Consider the following 20,153-nt stretch of genomic DNA (forward strand, 5'->3'; position numbering starts at 1 on the left):
TAAGAATAAAATCAGGGGTAATTAATTCTTAGTGTAAAAGAGTACCTATGGTATTAATTAAAAAAATAAGTTAACAATTTTTATACATTAATAATTAGTTCATAAAATTATATAATTTTTAATTTATTTATTTAACAATATTTGGAATCATTTTAAAAAAATATTTTTTTTGTTAGAATAAGTAATTATTTTAAAAGTTAAGTATGGATAAGATATTTATTTCTTATAAATAATCAATCATATATAAATAAAAAAAACTAATAAATCTACATTAATAAAAGATGGATTGATGTACTCTATCTATATTTATTGATGTTAAAAATAAGGTATTCTATATTCAAAAAAACATCAAATTAATTAGTAATGAGTTATATAAAATTTGTAACTTGAAAAGAATAAATAAGTTTTTTTAATCCTTTTGATAAGTTTAACAGATAAACATTTTTATTTAAATGATTACTAATAATTAATAATTTTTTAATAGTTTAATTAAAATATTTTTTCATAAATTTTAACAGTAATTATAATAATTCAATCAGAGTATTTCATAAAGTTCTTTGCTTGGAGATTATATTTTTTTGACACATTAGCAGCAACTTCTTAGACGTTTTTTTTCTTCAGGGTTTGTATGAATATCTCCATTATAGAATGCATGGCAACCACAAAATAAGAATAAATGTCCACACTGTAACACCTCAGCTTTAACTTTTTTAGAGCAAACACCGCAAGTTAGATCATGAAGTTATTTTTATTGTTCCCACTCTTTCTAAGTATATAATTTGAACATTAAATCGTTTCTCACTGTATATTTTAGTCCTATTATATATTTATTATTAAATGCTTAATAAAATGAATAATTTTCATAAACTAACTACCTTTTAAAACATGAGATCCTTCATGCCACCATCCTTGCTATCTAAATATAACTATTTTTCCCTCCTCTGATTTACATTTATACTCATTAGATTCCCATCCTTCCCATTCAAAGCGAGTAAATCCTCCATTATCCACTGTATTCAAATAAAATTAAATTGTCAAAATAGAAAAGATAGATTTCGAAGGACTCCAACATCCATCTTAATGCATAGCAAACTTTTGATCTTTGCTATACTTTAGTATCCTGAATCTCTCATTCATTCCATGGTATAATGCTCCTTTAATATTAATAATTGTTGAAATATATATTCGTAAAATCTAATAAAAAGTTACCTTCTTAACATAATGGAACATATGGTCTTAGTTTTTCTGCCAAATACTAGGCAGTTTCAACATCGTCAATCATAACGCGATTGCAGTCTCTAAAATCTTTATCAAGAACTCCTAAACCATATCCAACATTAACCAAAGCATCTTAAAAACCTTAGCTTTCTGAGAATTTAATTACTTCTTAACATTATTTAGTAGATAAAAACTTTTTTACTACCCAAATTTCTCCTTAGACTACTTGTTCTAATTACTTTTTCTTACTTAAATCTTTATCCTCAGATTTAAATATGTCTATAATGGATTTTTTTTATGCAGTCTAAACTACGCTTTTGCTATACATTTTATTTATTCTATAATAAATTGATTGGATAATATCTTTTGCTTTTTTTATAATTTTTTAATATTCAATACATTTAATTTTTGTAGATATAAATTACGAAGATAAAAGTTGTAGGAGAAAGTCTAATGTTTTCTGATACTTATATTATTGAATTTTCTACTATTTGAAATATTGTCGCTCATTATTTATTCTACCAAAAAAATAGACAAATCCTTATTCTACATCAAAAAGTTATTTTATTGATAAACTCTGATCAAAGATAACAAACTGTACATATTTATAAATTTGTAAGTATAAAATAAATAATTATTTAATTTTAATGAGCAAGATAATGAAAAAAAATACTTCTATCATCTTTTTAGCTAATAAAATATTATAATATATTAATTAAATTAAAAAATAGATTATGGTTTTAAGAATGAAATATAGAGGTAATTCTCAAAATAAATTTGATATTTGTGAACTGCAAAAAATTTTTTAGTTTTGCATAAGTCGTTTTGATAATGTTTGGCTTACTTGAAAAACTAAACATTCATATTTTATAGTATTTTAATTATTAATTTAAGTTAAAATTTTACAAAACAAAAAGAAAAAAAATTAAAATAAATCATTAATTATAATTAAAGCTATAATTTTCATTAAAAATATGAGTTAATCAATGTATTTACCAGATACATTCTATTTTAAGCTTCTGTTAATACAAAATTTCTTATTTTTTCTTCAATATTATTTAATGATTTCATAAATATTTCTTAATACTCTCATAAATATTTCTTAGTATATTTATAATATTTCCTAATAATTATAAATTAAAAATAAAAGTTAAAAAAAAGTATGAGTTAAATTAAAAATAGATGATTTGTATAAAAATAAAGCTTAATAATTAATACTCTAAAAATTTCTTGGTGAAATAAATTTATTAATTTAACAAATAATTTTAATTTTTCAAGTATAAAAATTAATTTAAAAACTATAAAGAAGCAACTAAATTTTATAAATTTAATTTTATTTGTCAAAAAACATTATTTTAAGAGACCAGTGTTTTCTTTGAAAACTAAAAGAAGCTTATAATTTAAAAAAATGTGTTTTTACAAATTTAATTTAAATAATCTAAATTTTTAAATTTAATTTTTAAGGTTTATAAAAAGTATATGCCATATTTTTTTTAATTTTTATCAAATAGATGTAATTTTTTTAATAAATCAAATAATATTTATTTATCATATCTTTAATGTTTGTCGTTTCATTTATAAAATTTTAGTTGAATATATATTTTATAATTCAACAAAATTTAGTAGTTGTTTTATGTATGTTTTTGATAAAAAAATAAAATTTATAAAAATCTAATAAATTGAAAAAAATAAATTCATTATTATTTCAATCAAAACTACTAAAAATACCTTTATGTGATAAATTTTTTAACTTTAAATTAAACAACTTTTAAAAATGATATAATTTAAATTGATTTTTAAAAATAGAATCAAATTTATGTGAATAATTAATTTGGAAAATAGCAAATGATATATAAAATAAAATTATATTTTTTAAAATATAGAAAAAAAAATATTTTCATGTTCTTTAATAAATTTTAAAAAAATAAATTGGTTAACTTCTGAAATAGTCAAACAACTTTAAAGTAAATATTTTTCACTTTCCATACCAATTCAAAATGCTTCATTATATTATTTTTTTTATAATGTGAATATAAATGAAAAAAATATTGACGATATCAAATAATTAATTCAGATTCTAGAAAGTCTTAATAATGATTCAAAGATTTTATTAATATTTTATAGAAAAATATAATATCAAATTTTACTTCCACGGTCGGTATTTTAAAAATTGAATAGCTGAGTAAGTGAGAAGTTATTGTTTAACAATTACTAAGATTATTAAATTTGTGGTCATAAAATTTTTAAAAAGGGTTTATAACTAATTAAAATAAATTACATACAAAATATCAAAAACACTTAAAAAACAAAATATAGTTAATGATTCATCAAATTTTAATAGTCTTTAGGGCATTTGACCATTTATTTAAACTTATTTATGTGATTTTGATTAGATAAATTATAAATTTAATTGTTTTAAATTAAATCTCACAAGAAGTTGATGTCAATAAAATTTTATATGCATAACAAGATTCAGAAATATTTAAGTAAAATAGATAATTCTGGAAGGTCTTTTAATAAATTGAGAAACTTCTACTTTGCTTTGACATAAATTTAATGTTATTAGGATAAGTTTATTTCAGATTGTAAAAAGCTGAGTCACTGTAAATGTAAAAATCAACTAAAAAATGGAAGGATAGGTAGTTGAATAGTTATTTAATACAAAATATTAACGAATAGAAGAAATTTGGAAAAATGATAGAACAAAGTCTTGGAATGCTTAAATTATCTTACTCATTGAGCTCCAATTTATAATGTATTGCGTAGATGACGAATGGAAATAAAATACTTCTATATAATTTCTTATTAAGTAAATATACTATAAACAAAATTTAATTATAAATTTAGAGTTGCAAAAACAATAGCTTGTACCAAAATAATACGCAAATGATCCTTAAGCAATTTTTACACTCTTAATAGAAGTTTTGTATAAATAGGATATTCACAAACAAATTAGTTTATTAATTTTAATAATTCAATAAGAATTTTAATAATTAAAGTTAAATGGACACTAAAAAGGAAACCAACGTACCAACATAAGTAGATACTGAGTTGGCAGACTACCTGATATAAGGGTCTGGTGATAATGGAGTTAAATTCAGGACTCTTTACGAAGCTTAAAGATCCATAGTAGTTTTTATTCGTCACTTCAATTGATACGTCTGCAAAGATTTCGTTAAAGTACTTGGCTAGCAAATCAACTTTGAGGAATTTAAGAAATTAGACATAAACTTCAATGTAGTTGGATGCGGCAAGAAGAACGGAATCAATTTATTTAGCAAAGACACTAACTTCCCAATCAATCGTCTCTTTGTTGATCCTGATCGTTTTACTTACAACAAGTTAGGCATGATTAGAGCAAACGGATTTTCAGAATTGAAAGGTGATGGCAAGAAATCTTAAGAAACTTCTTCATCATTAGTCGGAGGAATGTCTTGGTCTTTATGGAAGGCCATTTCAAGAGGAAACTAAGGTGATGTTTATCAAGTAAATAACAATTTTTAAAAAAAATATTCATTTTTTAGCTTAATAAAAAATTTCAATAGCTCCTTTAAAATGCATAAAATTTTTTGATAATTAACTTAAGTATTTAGATGAAAATCTATTGAAAATTTTAATATTTTTTGAATAAAAAGTTAATAAGGCAAAATTATTAAACTTTATAAAATAAATGAATTATTATTCTAACAAATATTCTTTATTAAATTAGTTGGGAGGTGCTTATGTTTTCGATATTACAGGAAAAATTTTATACAGCTTTGTTGACCATAGTGCTGAAGGACATATTAGTGTATAATAGATCAATGAATTAGCACAAACTTATGGAAAAAAAGCTTCATAATGATAAACTAAAACTAATAAATAATAAAATAAATAATATATATAGACTGATAATATGAAAATGAAAGCAAAACTATGACATAGCCAGTAAAAAATAGAATAAATTAAATGAAGAAAGTGTTTTAAATCACATTGTGATGAACATTATCTGAATAATTCAACTTTTATCTATTTTTAAAAACTTGTTAAATTTTGCTGTAATTTAATATATCACACTTTACCATATAACTTAACTAACTTATATTTTTTAATTAAAATGTTAAATATCTTAAAAGATTTCTATTTTTTATGTTAAGAGTTTGTATTTGATTTTAAAATTATTATGACTAATATAACCATTTATAAAATTATGAATAATTTAATTTAAATATTTATATAAGAAACTATGAAGAAGGAAAATAAATATTATTTCTTCCAAAAACTTTAAGTTAGTAATATTTATTTTAATAAATTTATTTTATTTAACTAAAAAAAATAAAATAATCTTAACTCAAAAGAATAAAATTTTAATTACTTTATAACCTCTCAATCTAGATCAAGACTCTTTACAAGCTGGCTCTAAATAATTCCCAGATTAATTAATTTTTATAGATTATTACGATAAATTAATTAGGTTAGAATTAATGATGATTTACATTAACCAATATTTAGAATGATTTAATCTTTATAATAATGAAAATACCTTATTACGCATTATATGCTTTAAAAAGTGTAATTAAGTAATTGAAAATAAAATAGGTTGTGAAATTTAATAATAACAATTGTAAACCTTTATTAACAATTTTCACTAAAATAAAAGGTCATATTCTCAAATTAAAAACAAACATTCATTTTAATTTTTAATAAATAAATAAATATTTTCTAAATTCAAAAAATTACTTGAATCTTTTCAAAATCCACTAGCTATAAAAAGCTGATTTTCTCTTAATTACAAGCTATTATAACTTTATAGTCTTTTAAAGATATTTTTTTTTGTAATTTTTTTGATTTAGATACTTCTTTATTTATAATTTATTTTTTAATATCCTTTTTATTTGAATGTTTGAAATAAAATCTCCAAACTGATTCGAGATGACATCATGCTTATTTAAATTTATTAAATAATGCAGCTACAGGCTTATTAAATGTAATAGATAGATTACAATAAATATTCAAATTTTATTATAAGCTAAGTACTTACATTATTCAAATTTGCTATTAGTTTTCGATTAATTAAAAGAAAAATCATCCATCCGTCATAGTAACAAAGGAAGAATTACTTAATGTAATTTATTATTGCAAAATACATTTTAATATTTGAATTATACCAATTTTTATACTTACTAACACAAATCGTAAATATTTTAATTCATATTTTCACAAAAACTATTTATAAGATTTAGCAATTAATATATTTTTATTAACTTGTTACAGTATTCTAAATAATTGCTTGAATATGTTATAGTGTAAACTGTTTTTAATATATGCTTTTGCTTTTCATGATTAAAGTTAAAAATTTATCAAAGATTCATAACTTCCAGTATATAAATAAATAATAAAAGTTTTCTATTTAGTCATAAAAGAAATCTTTAGAAATAATAGGCTAACTATTTTTTAATATTTAAATAAAAATATCCTATTTTAAAAATTTGTTACATGTAAAAATACTGTTAGAAAAGTTGTTAAATGTATTGGTTTTAATTCAAAGAAATTCAACTGCTGCTATTAATCCAAATTATTATGGTAAGAATTGAATTCAGATTTTTATCTTATTAGTAATATAACCACACAATTCCAATTAAAAATGTAAATTTGATCAACACATCAATAAAATCTAATTTTAAAAAATTTAAATTGAAAACTAAGTCAAGCAATTGAAGCAGTTAATTTATTTATTTATTGTTGTTATATTTAATAATCTAAGCTTGGTTTTGGTTTGAGTTTTTCTTTCGAATATTAGTATTTAAAATGTGCTTAAATTTAAAAATTTTTTTAAAGTTTTAGTACTACATTATATTTTGTTTGATAATAAATAATTAAAAATTTTAAAATAGCAAACAAGAAAATTTTAGAATTTGATTTGAATTTATATTAAAAAATTTGTAATGTTTTTTTTTTGTAATTTAATAAATTTTCTTTTTAAAGAAAAGCTAATAATCAAGAATGATAATAAAAAGAGAGTAAATAATATGAATTATTTTACATTGGCAAAAGACTTGTTTACAAAATGTAACTTTTACCATTTTTTTAATGTTTAAAATTAAAATTTGTAACAAGAGCTATGGCTGTCTTTCAGATCCAAATTTAATCAAGAAGTTAATTTTTTTGCCGATTTACAATAATTAACAATAATCAAAAAATAAAATCAAGAGAAATATTTGATAGAAAAATTTTTACTTTTTGAAAATGAATTAGAACGATAGCCTAATAATTTAAAGGCTAATAACTAATAAGGCATATTAAATGTAAAATTGTTGATTTGTAGCTTGTTTGATGGTAAATAAATTGATAAAAAAATTAGTTACATAGACAATTAAAATTTAAAAGTTAATAGATCCAATACCTATTTTGATGAATAATAAAAATAATTAGTGGAAGCGATTAAATAATACAATTAAACTATCTGTAAGCAAGATAAGTGTTTAAATTAATTTGAATTTATAAATTTATCAATTTTAATTAGATTTTCTCCCGCTGGCTGTAATAATTAATCATATTTATTTTATTAATGTAAATTGTAATGTTGATATTTAGCAAATATAATCAATAAATCTTTCATCTCAAATTTTCTTATTCACTCAACTATCAATTACTAAAATTTCTTTGTTATAAATTTGTTTATTATTTATTGACAAAATTTAATTTTTATTCTAAAAGCTAATTCACATTTTTACATTTTTAATAAAAATTTATTTTTTTCTTTTTAGAATAATTAATATGAAAGAAGCTCAAAACTTTCTCTTATACTTTGATGAATACTTAAATAGTAAATCATTTATTTTTATATTTTTTAATTGTTTTGAATGTAAGCTAAATTTTTGCTTAAAATAAAAATATAGCAAACACAAGTAGTGATTTTTAAAATAAATATCACTTTGTAGGTTTTAAGCATTGATTAATTTACTAAAAATGATAATATTAAAAAAAATAATCAAGACAAAAAAAGTTAATGTGAAAATAGATTTTAATGCAATTAAATATATTTTAGTTACTTTTATGTAAATTTATGTATAAAAATAACAATTTTTGTTGACTTTTAATAAAATTTATGATAGAAAATAATATTTTGTTAGAAAAAAATATATCTATAAATGAGCGTTACTAGTTAATTAGTATATTGTTAATGAAGTAATATTTTTAGAGTTTGCTTAATTAACAATATTTATTGGTAATTACATTTTGTATCTTACTTGTATATCTTATGCTTAAAAGAGAAAAAAAGTACGTAGACTCTTAATAAAGATTTGAAAACCCTTTATTTTGAGTGTAATCTAGAATAGGAATTACTATGACTTTTGAAAATACTATTCTACTAGTCCATATGTATTATTCTGAAGCATTAAAAGCTCATTATTAATTGAAAATTTAATAAAATAATACTACTTTTAAATCTAAGCGGTTGAATCAGAATTTATTAAGCTGAGCAGAAACCTTATTAAATCTAGAAATTATGTAATAACTTATCTGATATACTTCTTTTATTGAAAGTATGGAGTTTACACATATAGGTAAATAGGGAAGATAAGAAAAAGATTGCTAAGAAACGAAAAAAGAAAGAAAAAAGAAGTAAATAAATTTAATACGAATGAATGAATCATTTAATAAATGATACGTCTGAAGTGTAGATTATTAAAAAAAAAATTGGCTCATTTTCTTAATGATGCAATTCATTTAAAATTCGAAATTTCTAAACAAACAAATGATAATTAAATTTGAATTTCTACTATTAAGTTGTAACAATTCATAGATCATTTATCAATTGGCATTTTAATATGTTTGTTTGTCGGGGAAATGTGAAGTAAATAATTTTGGCTTACAGGATAACGTTGATATGAAATGAGTAAGATAAATTAAGAAACAAACGTTTTGGTTGGCTAATATAGCAAGAATTAATCTTGAAAAAGTAGTAATTGTTATTATAAGGACTGCTAATATTTGTTTGGTTGTTTATTTGTATTGATTTGAAGGAAAATTAATTAAATTAATTTGTGTTAAATATAAAACAGAAAAGCGGGAAGTAAGAAGGAATTATAAAAGGAAATCTGATTACAATTTTTAAAATCAGTAAGACATAGGTTTTTTTAAAGGAGTTTACAACAAAGAATAGGGAATTAATTTATTTATTTATTTATAAACGAATACTAAAAATTGATTTAAGTTTTTAAACTACTTTTTTTAATTACAGTAATCTTATTAAAAATGAATGATATTGTGTTTATACAGAAATTATTATATATATTTTGTAAAATTCTATATTAGTGATAGTGTAAAATTAAAATTCTTTGAGTTTATGCAGAAGTAAAAATCATTTCGATTCAAGAGTTTTTTATAGGAATTATTTATCGTTTAAAGGGAACAAAATATTTTGATATTTATAGGTTTATTTGTTTGTTTGTTTTGATTGCTAAGCTGAAAGCTTGGTTGGTTAGTGCAAAAGATTTTAGATCAATTTATTTATTTAATTTATTGATTGATTGATTTGCGATCTAAGTAAATTTTTAAAATGTTTACTATGGATTACTATTTTTTCTTACTAAGTTTGAGAGTGCGAATGCATAACTGATTCTGGTTAATTTAATTAATTTAGTTAGAAATCTATTGGAAGCAAGTGTATTTTTTATCAATTTTTTGTTGGCTGACTTCCCAGATAAAGATATTAAGAGGAGTAATTAGGTTTATAAGAAGTTATTAATTAAAGTTAGTAATATATTAATTTACATTGTAATTTATACAATTTTCTTTTCTTTTTTTAATTCTTTAAATTCTTAAAGCAAAGGAGAGAGGAGATTTCCCGAAAATAAATTATTTATTTTTTTTTTAGGTGTTTGTTTATTTATTGTAATTCATTTTATCATTCATGAGGAGTATCTTTTTATTTTTTGCAAAAATACCTCTGTTTTTTGTATATATTCTTCAGGGAATATGGGAACTAATTGACAATTCGCCTGCTTTCTCCTCGAAAGTAGACCTTTGATTACTTAATTTGGGATAGTATATAAGTCTAGTACTATGAATCCAAGTAAAGCTCCTCCGTACACACATGGGATCACATATTTGTTGATTACACAGTTGAAAAAGAGCCTTTCGAATGTTTCGAGTTGGCAATTTTCTGTGTAGCAGTGAAAATTTTTATTTTCATGAATTTTATCATGGCAGATTAGGAGAGATTCTATTATAGACATATTGTAACGTAGGCGAACTTCCTAGTGGAAGGGAAGATAAGATCCAGAGCGCATTAGCATTTATTAGAAATTATTTCGACTAGAACCAAGGATTGAAATAAAAGATTCGCTGAATCCCATTTTATAGATGTAAGGAGTTAATTCATCTTCCAAACATTGTACGACTGTGTAGGAGAAGAATTGTTGCTAACCGTTCAAATCATTTAATTTAGTGATTTCTTGATTGCAGAACTAGTAAAAGATATTTTCTTTAGTATCTTATTACAATTTTTATTAGGTAGGATTAATACTACTCATACATGAATCACTACTACTTTAATCTAGATAGTTGAAACTTGAAGCCTAGTTTCTTAAAGTAAAATATCGTTCAAGTGTTTAGCTAAATTGAGGTTTTTTTGCTTAGAACTCATAAAAGAGCTCTTGTTGCTCATATTAATTGAATTAGATAGCTGATTTTTCTTATAAAATAGTAGCCTCGAGTTGATTGCATTTGTTGTTAAATTGAATGCAAGTTACTGGTTATAACTTTTATCTTAGCTTCATGAGGACCTAGTAATACCCTTCCTCTGAAAGATTGCTCATTTCATAGTGTGAAGAGCTAGGAGAACCGCAATAGAAGGAATTTGAATTTTAAGGACGAAGAACTGGTGAGCTTTAATTACTATTATTGGCATCTACCTCAAAAAGCATGTTGCCAATAGTAAAGTATTTAACTTAAGCAGAATCGTTCGAAGGTATAGAACTAATTGTACATGCTTGAGTCTGCTTCATAGAAGTTTAAACGTTGTACTAGATCTTTTTTTTTTGTTGTTCCAAGGATATTTTTAATTAAATTTTGAATAATTTTTTTTTTTTGTTTTATTAAAGTTATTAATGTTTACTTATTAAAGTTTTAAGAGGGTTTATTTACTTGTTAGTCAGTGATGATTATTTTCTTTGGAAGGTAAAGAAAAATTTGAAAATATATAATCAATCTCTAAGTAGTGAATAAAATCTGAGCTACCTGGCTAGGTTTTTGTTGATATCTGATTATTATTAAAAACTATTAATTAAAAATTAATCAGAAAACATTAAATCAGTTTAGGCAGTAACTTTGGTAGTTTGAGTAAAATTTTTTAGCAAATGCGTTTACTACAATTAAAGAATGTAGTTTAACTGAAAATATCTGTTTTGCACAAAAATTTTAAGTTTCCTCTTTTACTTCCTAGAATTTTTTTAGCCAAAAAAAATTTTTTCAAAAGAAGAATGAACTAGTTGAGTTATTTAATAACCTTTGTTTATGTGCTTGCAATTATAATCACAAATTTTTTTATTTTATTGTAATAATCAACAATCAACATTTGTAAATACATAATAATGATAGTGGGTAAATCATAATTTAATTGATCAACTTTTTAATTTATAAGAATTATTTAAGTTATCATCTGCTAGTTTTTCAATCATTCTAATCCCATGCAAAAATCTTACATGAAATTAAACATTACTTGTTATTTGATTTATGGTTGTTAGTCATTCTATAAACTTTTAATAGAAACATTCTACCATGAAAATTACGTATTATGTAAGCCTTTTTAGAGCTAAAATGAATAAATTCGTCGTAGTAAAAAATACATAATAATTAGGAAGATCCTAATTATTATTTAAGGAATATGCTTACTCCTTTAAATTTAAAAACTATGATCGATACCACCAAAAATCCTTTAAAATTAAATTTGCATATAACTTTGATTTACAAAAAGGGATTTTTATGCTTGAGCGTAAATGTAAGCGTTCTAATTTTTCCAAATAACACTTTTATAATGAATTAAAATTTGGGCTTAAGATAAATAATACGTCAAAGGTGACTGTATCTTATTTATATTTTATTATATTTTATGTCTATGCATCAATTAATTCGATATCTCGTAATGTTTCAACGTATATTATATTGTAAAAGATATCATTTTGATATTGGAAAGATTAATTAATGTGCTAACAACATATATGTGTTTTTATTTATTTATATATATATAATATTTGATATCAGAACTCCTCAATTTGATTTTAATCTTAGATCACAAAGATTACTTAATTATTTTTGTTTTATTATCTTTCTTTTTGGAAAAAAAAAAAACAATCCAATCATTCTAAATCTCAAAAATTAATTAAAAAGTAAGTAAATAAAATTTTACTAATTATTATTAAATGCGAATAAGGTTCATTCATTCATAATTTTTTTGATTTGTTCAGCCAATCAATCTCTTCTTTTGCTAATAAAAAAAATAAACTATCTTTGTAATTTAACATTGAATGCGTATCTATCTATACTACTAGGTATGCAAAAAAATATTTAATAAATCCTTGAAATTACATCAATAAATATTATACAAATAATTTCCTTAAAAAAACAAACTCATAATTAATACATACAAACAAATTTTAAGTAAAATCCCTCTAAATTAACAAATAAATAAATATATCAATATTATCCAATAAGACATATCCTTGAACAAAAGAATTAAATTTTACTAAAAAAATAAATTCTTTTTAATTGGCACTTGTTCAAATATTACAAGAAAAGCTGTAAACAACAAAATTAAAAGATTTCGATTATGGATAGATAAGGCTTAAATATTTGTTTTTAATTTTGAAAAATATTTATTACATTTATATAAAATGAAAATTATGGTTTATCATTTATTCTATTTTCTTTATAATTGATTTCTTAATTTGAGTGTAATAAAATTAAAATATATTCAATAATATTATAAATACTTCTTACGCTACTATAAATATCTTTAATTTTTGTAAGTTTATCAAGTTTAAAATAAAATAAAAATTCTAAGGATCATAATCCATTTGTTTTATCATAACATACATGGAATTACACTTATTTGTAATAGCTAAGTTACTAAAATATGCTATCTATATATCTATAAATTAAAATTAGGCGAAGCAATTTTTTACAATCAGTTTCTATTAAAATTTATTGCTATTTTCATGCATGTATGCTTCCTTTTTCGAGAAATTATTCTAAATTTGGAAGAATAAGCTTTTTAAGAAATGAAAATGAAGAATGGATTTAGATTGATAGATAAATACATTTTAAAAATATCAAGTGATATTTGGTTCTAACTAATATGATTATCAAAATTAAATTATAATATAAGGAAATAGGCAAAGATTCTTCTCTTAAAATAAAAAATTTTATAAAAATAATTCATTTTTATTTTATGAAGACTTTTTGGGAGGTAGGGAGGGAGGGAAGGATGGATATTTTTAATTAACGATTGAATAAATATTTTGTTAATTAATTATTACATGGTGATTAATACATCCCAAAAGTAAAGTATAAGCCAATTTACATTCCTAAAAGTTAAACTAAAAGATTTATTATTGACAATTGTTAGTATTTCAAAAGCGTTAATTTTTATTTAATTTAGCGATGTTTTATTAAATTTAAATAAATTTATGTTCAAAATACCAAATAAAACTCTAAATATTCAAATAAAAACTTCATAATTGGAGCCTTAAAAATGCCTATGCCAGCTTACACACTAAATAAAAAAAAATGAAAAGAATGGTAAAATTCTATTTGTCATTAAAAATTCAATAATTATTATAAGCTAAAATCAGAATGGTTTCTAGGTATAACTGATAAATTATTTCAATCAAACTGAGATCCGGTGAATTTGGATTCAATCTACATTTTGTGGTTCTGATTCAATCCATGAATTTTTGTAAGAATAGGCTGTATAGCTTTTAATTTCATTACAATTTTTTACAAAACCCATAACTAGAAGAATTCAAATAGAAATTAATTTTTTTATTAATCAATTAATCAATCAATCTATCAATTAATCAAAAAGTCAATCGATTAATCAATAAATCAATCAATCTAGTTATCATTCTTTCTATTAATCGACTTAATTATATACTCTCCCAGTCAGTATTATTTTATTCATAAATACAAATAAATCATAAAAAACACATAGATAATATTTTAGCGATAATTCTAAAACAAAATCTAATTCTAAAATTAAACAATTTCACAAAATATTTCTGGGATAACTTCAAATTTTTTGTTTTATTGTTAATATTAATTTCTTTTCAAATTTGTTCACTTTGTCTATTGCTTTTATTGAAAAATAATTTGTGATCTTCTATTCATCCTTATTAAGATCAATAAAAAAGTAATCTCCTTCCAAATCAATCAAAAATTTTTTTACTGATAAAAACTAAATCTGTATTCCAAAATTTAAATTTTGACCACCTTAAAAACATTCCAGTGGAGTTAGGCTGAAAGAATCTATAACATTTTGTTACAAATTAGTAAATTTATTTACAATTAAAGCAAAAGAATAGATAAAGATGATCTCTTAAAAATGTAAAAGTGTTTCTATACTAACTTTATATGAGTTTTTGAGGAGATAAATATTTTGAGGAAAAAGATATTTATTTATTTTAGTTTAATAAGCAAATATTTGCATTAAATTGGATTTAATTAAATATGCCTGATTAGATTGAATTAATAGTACTCTTACAAATCAGAAATTATTTTTAAAATTTTTAAAATAAAATTTAAATATTTCAATAACTGCATAAATAGAAAATGCAGTGAATTAACTCCACCATTTGAAAATAAATTGACAAAATATTTGCTAATAGTTAATAAAATATATGCGTAATTAAAAATTAATACTTGATTTAAGTATTTGAAAAATTATTTATTCGTAATTTAAAGTACTAGAATTCAAAAAGATACTTTTAATAGTTTGATAAATTTAGTTTGTTTTTTATCACTAGTTTAATGAAATAATTTATTGCATATTCTCCACTAATTTAAAAAATGTATTAGCCTAGGTAATAGCAATATTTTTTTTATTATATTTATATTTATCAATTTTGATCAGAATTTATATTTTTTAATTTGAATAAAATTATAGTTCTGCTTACTAAATTTAAATAGTGAGTGAATTAATTTTCTAATTTAGTGGATTTTTTAATACAGCAATCAAACTAATTTAAATCACTCTTTTCTTTTTACTATCACTGTTTGTTATAGTTTTAATAATTTTTTATTATTTCATAATTTTATGTCTAAAAATTCTTTTCTATTTATTTGTTTTGTTGAATTTATATTTTTGTTAATGTCTGAATTTTTGATAACTTTTATAAATATTTACTATTGTGAATACTTTGAAAATTATTGATTTAATGTTTGTTTATTTCTTCATTCAAGAAATTTTAGATTTTTTTTTCATACTTGAAAATGTAAAAAAATTAAATTAATTTAATAATGAAGTAACTAAATAATAATTATCATAAATTAAGAAACGGAATTTTTTACAACATTCTTGAATGCAAATCCAAGTTAGTTGCTTTAATAAATATTTTGTAAACTTCAAAACAAGCTATCGAATATTTTTGTTTATAAATTCAATTGATTATTATTCTTTTTCTTTTATTGAATTATTCATAACAACAATTTATTAATCTTATAAAAATAAATAGAAAACTTTTATTATTTACTATTTCAAATGTAATAAAATAGAAAATTAAGGCGTTTTAAATTACTCTATTCCTTCTTTTGTATTACATAGGTTATAATTTCTATTCAAAAATATTTGTGGAATCTAAAACTTTTTTAGTTTTTATTTATTTATTTATTAATTGAAATTGTTTCAAATGTTTTCTGCTTTTCATTATAAAATTTTTTCTGATTGTAAAATATTGATGATAATTTGAACAAAAAAGCCAATTTAACTTCGAAAGTTGAACAATAATATCATTTTTTCAGTGTATTTTTTTAAAAAAATACTGATTTCTTTTCAAAGTAAAAAATTGGTATTTACCATTAAAAGTAAGCAAATAATGAAAATTTTAAAAAATAAAATATGCCAAGGATATAGAAAAAATCACAATAAAATGCCTTCTTTATTAGATTTTATTTACTCTATTATGAATGTGTGCAACATGAAGATTAAACTTCGAGAAATTTAGTCCATTTTCTTAAAGTTTGTGTGATAGGATGTCTCTTTTCTGCAAAAATTTTTGTCAAAAATTTTCCACTTAATGTTGCAATAATTTAAAAAGACACATTCATTAAAACTATTTAATATATAACTTCTGGAAATTTAGACCTAGAACATTAATGGAAATGTGGTGAGCAAACATCATCAATTTCGGTATTCATAATAGAGTTTAGTTTACCCCTTTTTTTATTTTTTTTGGTTACAAGAGAAAAAAAAGTAAGTATTTGAGGTTTTAGATTCTGTATTGTTTTGATTACTAGAAAACATCGTAATAGAATGATAGATTTTATTTATGTATTTCAGCACTAAAAAATCATAAATTGAGGAAGTAAACATTATTATATATTAAGTTAAAAAGTAAAAAATTTAACTAAATATTCTTTTACCTATCTATTAGTTAGAACTACTTATTGAGCTTTACAGTTTTTGAGAAAACCCACAAATTTGATATTAGATTATGAGATTAAGTTTTCAAGATAATATACTTATAATTTCTGAAAACTTATATTTTTGTTAATGTCTCAAAAAAAAATAAATTAATAATTAAAAGATTTATTTTTGGATGGAATTCTATAAACAAATTAATTTTGTATGGAAATCAATTGATAATTTATTATATTATATTTTTTTTTTTTTTGGATCTTGGGGGTATGTACAAACACTTTTAAATCAAAAGAGTAAAATGTAAATTTTCTTATTTTATTGAGTAAAATTATATCTATTCATTATGTTTTTTTGCACAGATTATTTCTTTAAAAAATACTTACTGTTTAACTATGAATGATAATTTCAAGAAAATAGTTAAAATGGGACATATAAATACCTTTATTCTTGAATTCCATGTTTTTTATTCACTACTAACAATAAAAAATAGAGAAATGATTGGATTTCTCAAATACAACGTCACATGGTTCACTTGTATCTGATTACACTTGGAACCTGTAATATTTTTTAAGTATGTAATTTTTTGATTCCTAAAAATAAATTTAGTTACAATCAAAATTAAAAATTAATCCAAATATCTGAATATTAAAAACGAATATAAAATATTTGAAAGTATTTTTGTCAATCTTACAATAACTTTTAATAAGGGTTTTACACAAAAAAAATATTTCAAGTAAAAAGCTTGTAACAAAGCTATTACTGAAATTTTTAAGGATTAGATTAAAATAATCTATTTTAAAAAGTTCTGTATAAGTATACATAAATTTATGTTCATTTTGTTCCTCGATCTTAGCGATGTAAAGATTTTATCGTAATTTTACAAGTTATAATTTAGAAATGTAGTATAGACAAAATCGATCAAATAAAAATAAGTATGAATCTAAGTTAAAATTTACACATATAATAATGATTAACTAGAGAAATATAATAAAAATTGATTTCAGTAATGAAAAGAAATTTATTTATTGCTTTAATTTGTTCCTTTTAGAAATTAACAGACGACTGTAAGATTTGCAATAGAGAAAATTAGATAAATTTAAGAATTTTATATAGAAAGCTAATAAACATATAAATAAACATTTAATTATTTATTGGTATTTTTTAATATTAATTGATGATAAATTTTAATTAAATTTTTTTGATGTTTTATTATCAAATTATTAATTGATAGATTGATTGATTTATTGTTTTATAAATTTTTTGATTAGTAAGGTCTTGAAAATAATGATATTTAATTACATTCTTTATATACGAATTTATTTATAAGTGATTGTATAACTATGATTCTTGTCTAAATGATCTTTTTCAATTTTTTAATAGATAACCAAGCTAGTTACATTCTTTAAATGATATGATTGATTACTGGTATATTTGTTATTTAGTTAGTTAGTTAGTTAGTTAGTTTATATATTAACTTATTTCTTGTTAGTCTATTTGTTGATTTATAGATTGATTGATTTGTTTTTTTGTTTGTTTTTTTGATTGATTGATTGATTGTTCGAATCGTATAATATAGATAGATAGTTTGAATTTGCACTAAAAATTAATTTATATAAGATTTTGTTCATGATTACAGAAATTTGGATAGGAATGAGTTTTTTATGTTAGTATTTTGTTTTTTAGTATGATGAGTAAAGATCAGTTTGTATTGTTATAGCATTCCATTTTTTATAGGAATAATTCGCTTTTGATGTTGTATTCTTGTTCATTCCAGAAGTTAGGAATTTACATCTTGTTCACTCTTCTGTCTGCGATAAGCTTTTTAACAATTGGAGCTTGGAATGCATAGAATTCGAATTAGATAAAACCTAATAAGACTCCATTTAATATGCAGGGAATAGCTGTAGAGCTTACAGTGCAATTTAGAATTATTTTTTCTAAAGTTTCAATTTGAGATTGATAGTAATTCACTAAGGGCTATGTGGGAAGGAAGTTTGGATAAAAAATTTATTAGGAGGAGGAACTTTGCTGTGAGTAAGCATCTTATGATGCCATTTTGGATGCTTCGAAGCATTACAAGTGGGTTTAAAGGAGCTGATTGTTTTATTAACGACGAATTTCTTAAGAGCGGGGTTCGTAAGTTGAGATTCTCATCATCATTTACTAGAAATGATTACGGTTTGAACCTAGGATAGTTACAAGGGATTCACTGAAGCCTTTACGCAAGATGAAAGGTTCTAGCTCATCTTCGACACACTAGATAATTGTGTAAGAGAAAATTTATGATTTACCATTAATTCCTGTATTGTTAGAAAAGCTGCCCAGCTCTTTTTCAATAAAGTAAGCAAATGCTGATTCTTTTGATTCTAATTCCTAGCAAGATTAATAACTAGCGCGACCACTACTCGAATCGGAATCACTTATATTATTATTTTCATTCTAATATTTATGATCCTATGATAAAGTCAAATACTTTTGAATAGAGTGTTGCTATTCAGCACAAATATTATTAACTTGTTAAGACATTTCTTTGAAACTAGAGAATTGAGAGCGCTTTTGACAATAATTTACTTCTATGATCCCTTTCTGCTTCTTTTCTAAAATGCAAGAAATAGGAAGTGCATTTTGCTTAGCAGATAAGACACTGTTAAAGTAGTCTTCTTCGGAAGCAGATTAACAAAATTAAGGGTTAGTCTCGAACACAAGATTCCCAATAGTCAAATGATCAGCTTAAGAGTTGCTTGGAGATGTTTCTCCGAAAGAGCAAGAGGAACCATCAATAAGTTAAAAATCAACTTGTCTCATTTTTATATTTTCTTTTGTTTGATTGTTCGTTACGGTTATTGTTAGATTTATAATTTCTGATAGTAATTCGTTACTAAATGTAAAACAAAAGAGGAATTTCTTTCTTTTAGCAAGGGTTACTAGTATTGAGTGTAAATCCTAGATACGATATTTTGCAAAATTGCTTGAAGAGCGATTGAATATTTCAAAGTATTTAGCAAATAGAGATTATGTATTTTGCTCCTTTCTTTATTATCTTTTGTTGAGTAGAATCTAGTATTTGATTTTATATTAGGTATTAATTATGAATGGGTTATGAAGAAGATGATGATGATGATTTTTTTTTTTTCTTTTTTAAATCTTTAGTGTTTTTATGAAATTATGAGAATGGATCAGCCTCTGGAATTAAATAGATGAAATCAATATATAAAAATAATAAATAGATAGATAGACAGCTAGCAAGTTATTTAGCAATGGACTTTGATTAAAACTGAATTAAAAAGTGATAATTGCTATCGGAAATAATTAATTA

General features: G+C 21.8%; 5 protein-coding genes across 5 annotated transcripts; 2 read left to right on the plus strand and 3 right to left on the minus strand. All coding sequences in view use genetic code 6, as the record gives it.

The window, feature by feature from the left end:
• Positions 1 to 535: 535 nt before the first annotated feature.
• Positions 536 to 1,546, minus strand: TTHERM_00846910 (2OG-Fe(II) oxygenase family oxidoreductase, putative; the record flags this gene model as incomplete). Its single annotated transcript, XM_001009282.2, has 3 exons — positions 536 to 816; positions 876 to 1,154; positions 1,210 to 1,546. The coding sequence occupies 3 exons, from the start codon at positions 1,544 to 1,546 to the stop codon at positions 536 to 538; spliced, it is 897 nt and encodes a 298-aa protein (XP_001009282.2).
• A 2,675-nt stretch (positions 1,547 to 4,221) lies between these two features.
• TTHERM_000846929 (hypothetical protein) lies at positions 4,222 to 4,374 on the plus strand (the record flags this gene model as incomplete). The annotated part of the gene is made up of 1 exon (XM_012795956.1): positions 4,222 to 4,374. The coding sequence occupies one exon, from the start codon at positions 4,222 to 4,224 to the stop codon at positions 4,372 to 4,374; it is 153 nt and encodes a 50-aa protein (XP_012651410.1).
• Positions 4,375 to 4,566: 192 nt separating this feature from the next.
• TTHERM_00846930 (DHHC zinc finger protein, putative) lies at positions 4,567 to 5,062 on the plus strand (the record flags this gene model as incomplete). The annotated part of the gene is made up of 2 exons (XM_001009284.2): positions 4,567 to 4,704; positions 4,928 to 5,062. 2 exons carry the CDS (start codon positions 4,567 to 4,569, stop codon positions 5,060 to 5,062), a joined length of 273 nt encoding a protein of 90 aa, XP_001009284.2.
• A 5,050-nt stretch (positions 5,063 to 10,112) lies between these two features.
• On the minus strand, positions 10,113 to 11,210 carry TTHERM_00846940 (transmembrane protein, putative; the record flags this gene model as incomplete). Its single annotated transcript, XM_001009285.3, has 1 exon — positions 10,113 to 11,210. One exon carries the CDS (start codon positions 11,208 to 11,210, stop codon positions 10,113 to 10,115), a length of 1,098 nt encoding a protein of 365 aa, XP_001009285.1.
• A 7,325-nt stretch (positions 11,211 to 18,535) lies between these two features.
• TTHERM_00846950 (hypothetical protein) lies at positions 18,536 to 19,996 on the minus strand (the record flags this gene model as incomplete). The annotated part of the gene is made up of 1 exon (XM_001009286.2): positions 18,536 to 19,996. The coding sequence occupies exon 1, from the start codon at positions 19,640 to 19,642 to the stop codon at positions 18,536 to 18,538; it is 1,107 nt and encodes a 368-aa protein (XP_001009286.1). The 5' UTR covers positions 19,643 to 19,996.
• Between the last annotated feature and the right edge of the window lie 157 nt (positions 19,997 to 20,153).

The sequence above is a fragment of the Tetrahymena thermophila genome, assembly GCF_000189635.1.
Source record: "Tetrahymena thermophila SB210 genomic scaffold scf_8254783, whole genome shotgun sequence".
Taxonomy (NCBI): Eukaryota; Ciliophora; class Oligohymenophorea; order Hymenostomatida; family Tetrahymenidae; genus Tetrahymena; species Tetrahymena thermophila.